This window comes from Halichoeres trimaculatus, unplaced genomic scaffold (genome assembly GCF_033239565.1).
Source record: "Halichoeres trimaculatus isolate MK-OKI-2021-1 unplaced genomic scaffold, fHalTri1.1 fHalTri1_scaffold_6, whole genome shotgun sequence".
In the NCBI taxonomy this organism is placed as follows: Eukaryota; Metazoa; Chordata; class Actinopteri; order Labriformes; family Labridae; genus Halichoeres; species Halichoeres trimaculatus.
Window position 1 is genome coordinate 28,163,937 of NW_027437184.1, and position 12,005 is coordinate 28,175,941.

At 40.0% G+C, this 12,005-nt stretch overlaps 1 protein-coding gene across 1 annotated transcript in view; it reads left to right on the top strand.

Annotated features, from left to right (window-relative positions):
- The window catches only part of uvrag (UV radiation resistance associated gene), a 162,312-nt gene that overhangs the window by 101,227 nt on the left and 49,080 nt on the right, over positions 1-12,005 (top strand). The window contains exon 13 of the mRNA XM_074673102.1: positions 350-425. Coding sequence (XP_074529203.1) covers positions 350-425 — 76 coding nt within the window. The remainder of the gene's footprint in view (positions 1-349; positions 426-12,005) is intronic.

Sequence of the window (12,005 nt, forward strand, 5' to 3'; positions counted from 1 at the left end):
GGCTATGAGAGCGGCCCCTTTCTTTTATGGGAAAGATACATTTCTTGTTTCAGAGCCAAAAAGCAACAGCTGACTGAATCCCTCAAAGTAAAATTAATAAGAAATGAGCTGTTGTTTTAATCCCACCAGCCTTCATTGACATTTTCACACGAATGGGGCCATAGCATGAATGCAGTATGTATACAGCTTGAATGTGCTTTGTCTGCTTGAATATTCTTGGAGTGCTTGTGAGTGTAAATTGGAGGAATCTTATGGTTTTCCTGCACCCTGGATCCTGGACTACAGATCAGATGGGATTAATACCTACTCTAAGTAACACCTTGTTTGTCTTTTCTCCTGTCCTTCACAGATTCCCTTTGTACCCCAGAGGAGAGCGCTTTCACTTTGAATACGGTGTTTACTTACTCAACAAGAACATTGCCCAGGTAAGACCTGAAAACACACAAATGACGTACGGCTGATTTTTGACTGTTTTGGTTTTTGTTCAACGGCCCTGACAGGGTGAGCAGGACCCTAATTCAAAGCAGAGGGGCCCTTTCTCCCGCTATAAGAATTCTAGTTTGCATAACCCCTGTTTACTGTATTATCCCACTTCTTACATTGACAAAATAGTGATTTCAATGCGATTTAGTGACTTTGGAAATGATCTGTGATTCTACACTTCTGCAATTTCTTTTAGCTCCAAAGCGACACACAACACAAGCAAGAATTTAGACTTGGAAAAGAAAAGTGTTTTTACTAGTAGAATTACAAACAAAAAGGCCAAAAAAAAAAGTCGCCACCTGATTTAACTAAGCAAATAGGTACGAGCCTCCTATTGGATAGTTACTGCATGGGCTACTATCTTTTAGCTGGCACAAGAAGTTATTCAACCCCAACTGGTGGAATGAGTTGCTTCTCATTTCTTAAACAACCATGTGGAAAGACACATCCTGGGGTCGTGGAAAAGATGTTTGTCTATTTTGAGAAGGGTCAAATCATTGGCATGAATCAAGCAGAGAAAACATCCACTAATCAGAGAGGCTAACTGGAAAGAAAGGCTTCAGTTTGCTACGACGCATAAAGATTGGACTCTGGAAGAAGGTCATGTGGTCTGATGAGTCCAGATTGACCCTGTTCCAGAGTGATGGGCCATCAGGGTAAGAAGAGAGGCAGATGAAGTGATCACCCGTCATGCCTAGTGCCTACTGTCCAAGCCTGTGGGGGCAGTGCTATGATCTGGGGTTGCTGCAGTTGGTCAGGTCTAGGTTCAAAGAATGAGGTCAGTTGACTACCTGAATATACTGAATGACCAGGTTATTCCATCAATGGAGGTTTTCTTTCCTGATGGCACGGCCATATTCCAAGATGAGAATGCCAGGGTTCATCAAGCTCAAGTTGTAAAAGAATGGTTCAGGGAGCATGAGACATCATTTTCACACATGGATTGGCCCCCACAGAGTCCAGACCTTAACGCCATTGAGAATCTTTGGGATGAGCTGGAGAAGGCTTTGTGCAGCAATCAGACTCTACCATCATCATTGAAAGATCTGGGCGAAACATTAATGCAACACTGGATGGAAATAAATCTTGTGACATGGCAGAAGCTTATCAAAGGTGGCAACTTTTTTTTTTTTGGACAGGCAGTGTATTTTTCTGGAATTTACCATTAGATTTGATTATTAAGCTTTAAAAAAATAGTATACTTCATGAAATACTTGTTCCAGAGTATTATTGGAGTACATAACTAGACTTTTATTTTTGTGAACATTTTCAAAATGTGTCTTGTTTGAGTGTTCAGCATGCACAGCTCTTCAGTCTACTCTCACATCTGTTTTTACCACAGTGTCAACAGGCAGACGTGAAATGTGAAGGGTGATTTGATGTGACATGTGATCAGGTTGTCCCTTGTCTAACTTTGGCTTTCAAACGTTACTGTTGTTGTTGGGTTCTGACCAATCAGAGTCAACTTTTGAACACAACCAGACTGTATCGGGTGTAATGGTTCAGGTGTTTGGGAAGTCTGGATTAGTATCCTTCCCGTATGTGTGCCGTTGTATTTCCTGCTCCACAGATGTTTATATCTGGAGGCATGCTCACAAAAGAGCTGACCTTAGATCCACTGCGTGTTTGGCATGACTGTGTTTTTTTTTTTAACATGGCACAGGTGAGTAAGATATCTGTCATACAGCAGCTTGGCTTTGACCACCCTGCATTTCTTCTTGAATTAAAACTCTTCATCACTCTTCCTTTTTGCTTAAACTCTTCTTAACCTAAACACTTCAGGGGCCGTTGACCCTCTTGACCTCTCTGTGCTTATTAAAGTGCACCTAATGTGTTGACCTGGGTTCCTCCCTCCAGTCATCCCTCACACATTTAGCACTGACTTTTAACAATTTACATTCCATTCCCTGTTTTTCCTCCTCGTCCGGGCGGGAATGAAGGGCCTCTCTCCTGAATGAGACAGAGTCATTAGCAGGAGCAGGTGGCTGACTTCAAACTACTGCACTTTGGGAGGTTTTTGTTCTACTTGCAGACCACAAGCTGCTGGGACAAAATCAAAGTCTGACATCTCCCCACCAGAGTCCCCAGCTGAAAAATCTATTCTGATAGTGTAGCATTGCAAACCAAAAGTAATGATAGTTTGTGTCGCTGGTTGTGTTTTTGAAAAAAAATAAAGAAATATAGTCTCCTTTGTTTTTTCCACAATAGTTTATTTGTAATAAATTTAAAACTGACCAATCAAGGTCAGGGCTTTAATGTACAGTTCAACCCCATGCCCACTTTTCATCACTGTTTCCACTCTTTTTTTTCATCAAGTTAAGTCAGTCTGATGATTATAGACTGATTCCATATACTTCCCCTCAGACAGAGCACTAGAGGTAGGATTTTCTTAAAAAAGAGATGAGCATGCAGCGGACACTGTTTGAACATGGAGAAAATGTAAGATGGTGAAACATTCAGAAAAATTTTGCAGATACTTATTTCTATGTGTCTTTATTTATGGATATGTCCACTACGTGTCCTGATCTAATGCGCCAAACTTTCAGCGCTTCTTCATCTCAGTGGATTTTGCTGAAATTCAACTTACATAACCCCACCCATGATCTTTTTTTAATGAAATCCACATATCATGATCTGAGCTCTCTGAGATTTCTGTGTCATGAATGTCAGTCATGCGGTGCCATCACATGTTGCGCTGCATGCTCACTCTTGCTGAAAGTTAAATCATGGAGGCAACTCCAGGAGTTTTCTCCATCATCAGTCAGTGATATTTTTATATTTTCTGTCTAAAAGCTTCTTTGATCATGAAGACATAGCTTTCTTAATAGAGTTTAAGTCTCTAAAAATGAATCTGGTCCACAGTGGGTGAAAAATGAGATCCTGACAGCAGGACGTCCGTGCCAGTCCATGAAACCAATGCAGAAAGGTTCAAACTTCAGGTTTATGAAGGCAGATGTGGAGATCAGCTGTAACACAGGTGGCCGAATATGAGGAGTTCATGATAACTTTTTAAGAAAAATATGTAGAATGATAAATTGATATGACAGCAAACTTTTTTCAATCAATATGAATATGTAAAACATGTGTCTGTGAGCAGACAGAGCATGGTAAACTCATTCTGACCCATGTTCATAGAAATAACACATTTTACACTCAACAGCTGGGGATGTTATTTTGTGTGGGCAGGGATGATGAATATCAACATATTTAACTTGATATGGATAGATTTTAAGTTTTCATTCAGCAAAAATAAACAGAACACCTGCCTGTAAGTCTGACAGATTAAACTTGAAGGTGGGTGGATGAAATATTTTTGACCACATTTTTTTGGCACTCTCTATTCTAAATAAGTGTTCATCAACTTAATCGAATAACAGGATGAAAGATACAACAGAGATGATTGTACAGAAAAGAATGAAAGAAACTGTTTTCCTTGGAGCGCTGTTTGCTCAGGATATTGGAGAAACTGACATTCAACGAGTGAAAAATAGCTTCAGTGGTTTTCAACGTTTTTATGACCTTTACTTAAAAATAAGACATCTTCAACTTATTTTCTTAAATTTAACGTATGAATCTTTCTCTCATTTCATTGTATACAAGAAATCTTATCAAATGGAGTTAACTTTTAGAGTTTACACGTGATATTTTCAAACCTATTCTCAAAGCAACACCAACAGATTTCAATTATTTTTTAAGAGATGTTACTTCTCCCTGGAATATCATAATAAATACCTTATGATACCACAGTGTTGGCAGACCTGGGGACAAACCTCCTTTTTCTCATTTTCACTGAAGCCAACATCCTCCACTTTTAACAGCTCGGTAGAGCATCACTATTTTTACAGGATGAAATTTCAGCTTTCGTTCAAAGCCTCGTCTTATGCTTTCCATGTGTGTCTGACTCCCCGCACGTTAAGGATGAGTTATCAGGTCGACTTTAAAACAATATAAGGATGCCACATGAGTAGTGCAATGCCACATGATTGTGATAAAGTGCCATTGTTTCAAAAGTGAAGTGGTAAACGTGTCAAGGCTGATAAAATTGAAAACACAGCTTTGGCTTATCACTGTACAATGTATTGAGACGTTTGTGAGCTGGATCTCTCAGTTTCTTTAAGTTTAGCGTCACATTTGGACAAGTTTTAGGGGCACGGGCATAAAAGATAAAGCATGACATGTTTTTATTGCTGCAAAGCATGTTTTCTACACCAGGTTCCTCATTGTGGTTTGTGTATTTTCCCCCTTTGTTTCATAATGACCTCCTTTGGTAAAGCCAGGTGTGTTACTCTGCCAGTGCACAGCATGTTAGATGGGATGTCTGACTCTGTGACACAGAGCAGAGGTCTCATTTCACAGCGCACCCACCTGATTGGCTGATAGGCTGTCTGACAAGAGCCTGGGTGGGAGACATTAGCTACCCATCTCTTATTAAATTGCCTGGTGAGGCTGTTTGAAAGTGATACAGGGACGCTGGCGGAGGATCAGGGCCACAGCAGGTCGACCCCGCTTTGATGTGGCAGGGGGAGAAGTTTGCTTTTATTAGGCCTCGTGTCATGAGGCCAGGGGCAGAGCTGTGGAGGCACCACGGGGCTCCCTGGATGGCAGGTGTTAACACTCCTATGATGCCATTTCAAGTTATATTCCTTGAGAAAATGAAGTCAAAGTCACTGTAAATGATGAGATCTACTAGATTCATGTACATAAAAGTGAGAATCTGAAACTTTTAGAAATTAGTTTAAGTCCTTATTGGAAAAAGTATCTGTAAGCTTTACCAGTAGTTGGTTTAAGTCGAGTGTGGTTTCACATGGATATTTATTACAGAGTGAAGCCTGCAGTCCAGTCACAGGGAAAGCCGCACAGCAGTTATTCAGCTGTTTATACTCAGTGTTAGCACCATGCAGGAGCCAACTATTGTCAGGCACAAATTAGCCAGTGTTGTTTGCAGAGTTCCATCTGCCAGGGGGTTAAGTGCACACTAACATTGGTGTTGATGTTCACCGCTAACTAGAAGTGGATACAAACGTGTTTTATAATTCTCAACTCAGAGACAACTTTTGGATGGAAAGACTTCTTATTCTGACTCAGAGGGTTGAAACATCCTTCTGCTGTTTGCTACATGTGCCAATGCTGTGATGATGAACCAGGTCAATGTCACTCAAAATATGGTCGACAATGCCAACAAACACTAACCGGCTACTTTGTTAGGCACACCTGTCCAACTGCTCATTAACATAAATTTCAAACCAGCCAATCACATGGCAGCAACTCAGTGCATTTAGGCATGTAGACATGGTCAAGATGATGTGCTGCATTTCAGTTCTGAGTATTTCAGAAACTGCTGATCTACTGGGATTTTAACCCACAACCATCTCTAGGGTTTACAGAGAATGGTCCCAAAAAGAGAAAATATCCAGTGAGCCGCAGTTCTGTGGGTCAAAATGTCTTGTTGATGCCAGAGGTCAGAGGAGAATGGACAGACTGGTTGAAGCTGATAGAAAGGAAACAGCAACTCAAATACCCACTGGTTACAACCGAGGTCTGCAGAAGAGCATCTCTGAACACACAATACGTCCAACCTTGAGGCAGATGGGCTACAGCAGCAGAAGACCACACCGGGTGACCCTCCTGTCAGCTAAGAACAGGAAACTGAGGCTACAATTCACACAGCAACACCAAAACAGGACAATAGAAGATTGGAAAAACGTTGACTGGTCTGATGAGTCTGGATTTCTGCTCCACTTTCAGATGGTAGGGTCAGAATTTGGCATCAACAACATGAAAGCATGGATCCATCCTGCCTTGTATCAATGGTTCAGGCTGCTGCTGCTGGTGTAATGGTGTGGGGGATATTTTCTTGGCTCACTTTGGGCCCCTTAGTGCCAACTGAGCATGGTTTAAAGTCCACAGCCTACCTGAGTATTGTTGCTGACCGTGTCCATCCCTTTATGAGCACAGTGTACCCATCTTCTGATGCTACTTCCAGCAGGATAACGCTCCATGTCATAAAGCTGGAATCATCTCAGACTGGTTTCTTCAACATGACAATGAGTTCACTGTACTCAAATGTCCTCCACAGTCCCCAGATCTCAATCCAATAGAGCACCTTTGGGATGTGGTGGAACGGGAGATTCTCATCATGGATGTTCAGCCGACAAATCTGCAGCACCTGTGTGATGCTATCATGTCAATATGGACTAAACTCTCTGAGGAATGTTTCCAGTACCTTTTTAAATCTCTGCCACCAAGGATTAAGGCAGTTCTGAAGGCAAAAATGGTCCAACCCGGTACTAGCAAGGTGGACCTAATAAAGTGACCAGTGAGTGTATTGTTGACATAATGTAAACAGAAAAAAGCTCTTTACCTTATTTTAATAAGACTTAATAATAGATCAGCAAGGGTCTCTTGCATCGTTGTCTATATGCATGTTACTGTTCACAGCCACATTATCTGAGCCTTTAGGAAAAGCTTAAAGGAATGTGTGTGCTTAAACAAAGCCATTCCCTTCAGCTCCTTTTTATTTCTTGTGCAACCAGTAAATGTTGCAAAATCTGCCGCACTTTAGTGAGCAGTTAAGGTTTAAGTGGAAACATTGAGTTTCTCTGAAAACGCATTTTTTTAAATCTTTGGTCCTAAAAAAAAAAAAAGAGTTACAAAAGTCATTGTTTTCTCTCAGCTTTTCTGTTAAATGAATGGCATCTGGCTGCTGCTTTACTTTGAATTAGCTGGCCACAGGTATGTAACTGGGCCTGAAGTACCATCCACAGGGGTGCAGAAATGTTAAATGTGCCATTCCTCCATTCACAGAGACAAATTAGCCAAGTTAGTGTAGCTGACTCTAAAGGAAAACCAGCAGCTTTCTGTCTGGAGGCATGCCACATGTTGCTCTTACCTACTCCCTGTGTTATCCACTAGTGGACGTTGTTGTGAAACAGGCATGTGGGGATGATTAAGTGACAACCAATGCTACAGAAAATCTCTATTGCTTTTTGAGGAAGAAGGGGGAGGCGGACACAATTAGTTCTCAGTCACTGAGCTCGGTGTATCATGTTTTGTAAGCCCCAGGCGCAGGAAACCCAGTATTGGGAATTAAAACACAGCTAATCTGTTGTGGCCCAACAAGGTCACTTCTGGGTTCACCTTCATTTCTGTCTACTGGGGAAAGTCGCCTGCAGTCTCCCATCCTCTAACTCCCTTGGAAGCTTAACAGCCTGAACTGCAGGCAGAGTGCCATTCTGGTGGTCAGGATCATACGTCAGAGCGCCTGTGGCCTTTAAGAGTGGCAACTGTGGCTCCATAAAACACGGCTATGACTCATTGGGGAGCCTACTGTGTTTTGTGGTTAGTGGAGGTGGCAGCAAGTGGAATAGGAGCTGGTTGGCTTGAGGTTTTCTCGGTGAAGTTATTTGGAAAGATGGTAGGCACTCCAGCAAGAGTTACGATCACTAGAAATGAGGGTTGTCAAATGATTGTTTCTATCAACTGTGACTAATCACTAAGTTCAAACAGTTACTCATGATGAATTACATTAAAATCACAGGTTTAACATCCCAGTCATTTGCAAAACAGTTTGGGGTCCACATTAGCAATGTAAAGGAGTCTTACCAATTTCTCAAATTAGAAATCAAATGGGTGCAAACAGCTGTCACCCACTGAGCAAGCTGTGTGGTTAACTTCTTTGATATACTGTCATGTGCTCTGCTGACACCAGTCTAAAAAGCTGCACCTGTATGCTTCACTTGTAATACAAGCTCAAGCTGGAGTCATTTTATTATATTAAATTCCTTTTGAAAGAACATGCACATTGCTTTTGGCCCTACACTGAGCTATCTTTGGGTAGTCCATAGTGGTTTGTGCCCTTTAGAAGCCCAGTTACATCCTTATTCCCATCATGGAGAAAAAAGGAAGAGAAAGACACTGTGACAGCTGAACAACAGTTGGCCAGAAGAGACAAAACAAAGGTTGGAGGTTTAAAAAAAGCTGGGTTTTAATTAAGGGCCTAAAATGTCTCATAGTTAACCTTTTAAAGCCAGCATCCCTACTTAGAATTGATGATAATGGTGATCAGCCCAGCTTTTCCAGCTTTTCCACTATTAACTGAATTGAAACCGACATTGCAATGTAAGATAATGCAATTTTCAAATCGCAAAGGCTGCAGTTAAAAACAAATAAATAAATAAAGTGCATTGACTTCAGTTTGTGTTTTGTTACTGATGAGAGATCAGTAAATTTTTTATACAATTCATATTTAAATGTATGTTCACACAGTGTTTCTTTTTCATTTTATAAAAGTGCATTCCACAGGTCGACATATTTCAGTGTTTCAGCCAGAGATTTGGTCTTATTTACACTTCTGCTCTTAATTTTGTGCGAGATCCATACACGAGAGGATTCATATTTATTTTTCATATTATTGTTCATACCAGGCCTGTAGTTCTGCAGTGCTTTGTTCCTTTCTCTAATTTTATTTAAGGTAATTAATGATAATTTTATTACAGGTCTATAAGGCTTGAAGTTAAACCAATCAGTCAATATTCTACTGTGGTTGTAACAGTTAAATCAAGACATGTTATTTGTATCAATTCATGCTTCAATTAATCTCATTTTATCATTACATGTAGACCTGGCATACAGGAAAAAGCTGTTTATATGTCAACAGTATCCTTTGTTGTGTTGGTCGCATGCTTAATCACAATATTGGTCCATCCTGTAATCCACTGATGGAACGCTGCAGTAATCCCGACGTCAAACTGAAATTCTTAAGCTTTTTAAATTTACTGTTAAATATGTTCCAAACCCAATCCATGGTCCAAAGCTTTGGGGTTGTGGGAAAAAAAAGATGAGGAGGTCACACATAAAAGAAGCCAAAAAGCTACAAAGACAGGGTAAGAAGCTCATACATTTCCTGTGTGTTACACTTTAAGAGAGTAAAGCTACTACTCCATTGTGTGGAAAGAAGCAGGATGGGGTGGTTCAGCAATCTTTTTTAGGTGGTATTTTGGGAGTTCAATTTGGAAGTTTTCTGAAATGGTTGCAAAACCTCTCTGAGTTGTACCCAGAACATGTTATGATACAACAGATCTCATTTTGCCTTGGTATGCTTCTGAGTCTCTAAAGGTAGGGTTTTTTCTGCACCTTGGTAGAAGATTGACGGATAGATGGACAACCCAATGGCTACGCTTGAGTAACTCATTCTTACCCACAACCAATCAAATCACACTAAGATGTTGTAGCAGTCTTCTTATTTTGATCAAAATGCAATGTTGCATTGATTGTAGTCCAGATTCAGAGAATGTTCCTGATTACATGGTTCACTGTAATCCACAGGGCAGTAAGCCCTGTTGCAAATTGTCAAAACATTGTTTTCACTCATTTCAACCGTACAAGGAGACCTTTTTGGTTTGGACACAATACAAGCAGGGAAATTTTTCTTTTCCTCCACTGACACCACTGAAACCGAAGTTAAACATGAGTGTAATTATGAAAATGAGCCGTCTGGAAAGCAGTCTCTGTTTGCTGTCTGTAAAAAAACAAGGACGTGGAAATGTACTGTACTTGTTATTAAATATGTGGACAGAGAGCAAACTCGTTCACCTCCACTTCTGTCCACTCTTTTCATCTGTGTTAAGTCCACATTTTCAAAGCCTCTTCAGCAGCTCTTCACCTCTGTGATAAAGCTGCTGACCTCAGTCCAGAGACACACAACATGGTCTTGGCCTGGCCCTTTGCGGCCATTAGCTCATGTAATTGTGCTTGGATAAAAACCATATGACCCAAGACTTAACATGCAAAAGGGGAACATTACGCAGTTCCCTTCCACCTCATGACCATATTCTACCCTGAGTTGTCAAAGCTGATGAAAATCACCAATGAAACTATCTCCACCAATCACCTCATTTCGTCTGCTCCACAAGGAGGAGGAAGATGGGCCGTGGACGACAACTCCTTTGTCTGTGAAGTTTTGTTGGATGCGCTACAGTGAAACAATGAATCTTTTTCTTTTCTTTTCTTTTTCATGAGCTCAGCTTTTTCCACGGTTGACATTCCTTGAAGCACTTTTGTGTTTGCTCTTGGTTGATCCACAAGCTCTTAAGCCACAAGCAGCTGTATACAGTGAGGCTGCACAATGTATCGTTTCAGTATGGCTAAGGCCATATGTCTATGTGCAATATTCATATCGCAGGGGTATGCAACATATACAATATGTTTGTTCTAGAAATGTCTCTAAACATTACTTTTCATTGAAAAAATGTCTTTTTAGACTAAATATAAGCCACATTCACCTAAATAGTCCAGAAAAATGTTTTATTTCAAGTTTTTTAAAGACTAAAATAAGGTCTGAATTGTTTGTAAAAAGTGAAAAAAAATCTACCAATGGAACAAGAGAAAAGTTACTTGTATTAAGACATTATTCTTGGCAGATTTTTTAGAACTTTTTACAAGCAATTCAGAACTCATTCTTGTCTTGAAATAACTTGAAACAAGACATTTTTCTGGACCAACCAGTTGAATGTGGCTCATATTGAGTACAATTTCACAATTTTTACTTAAAATTAGACAAAAACACTTGACAAGATTTCATTTTTTAGGGATGTTCAAAACCACTTTTTTCAGACCTATACCAGTATGAGTACTCCTTGAGTACTCACCGATCCGAGTACCGATACTACTAGTACTTTTAATACTTAAAATTTCAATTAACAGTGACAGATCATTTTGATCAAAGACAGCTCAGTCACTCTGACATTAAGTACAAATAAAACACAAACAACTCTCTCTGAGTTTAGAATTTTTTGACAAAAAACACAATATATATATATCGAAAGTGTAGAATGAAACTAACAACTGCCATAGTTGAAGTGTTTTTAAAGTAAACTACAGTGCGAAATAAAGCAGATAAAGAATTAACTCTCCCTGGTTTATTCATGTTGTCTGAACAGGATCTGGCGCACATTTGGTGTGGTGTTAAACACAGCAATTAGCAGCAACTAGTGGCAAGGAGGAGATTTTATTGGACTAGAGTATCTACTGCTGGTACCTGTAGCCTTCATGAGTACCGATACCTTGAAAAAGGGCTGGAATCAGCCCGATACCGATACCTGGTATTGGTACTCGCCCATCCCTAAATATTTTGCAGTGACAAAATGGCAAAACGCGGGAGGGGGGCAAATTTGTGAGTCACTGTGCGTAGAAAGTCTGACCTGATGTGAGAATAGTCACTTGCAGGAAAAATTATAGATCATTATCAATAATTGACCGATATCAACATGATGAAGACTCTTTGCTAACATAAATAGCGTTCAGAGGCAGAGAGTCTTTTATCATCCTTTCAGGGAAAAGTCAGCTGAACAGAGTGAGGCACTTAACTTTAGAAAATAATGTTTTATATATATATATATACCGCAGGAAACTAAACTATCAAAATAACATTTTTTCCCAATGTATCTGTCTATCTTCAAGCCAAGATATGAGATTATTTCAATTTTGTAGATCAATTTATTTGTTAATAAGATTACTTTTATTTT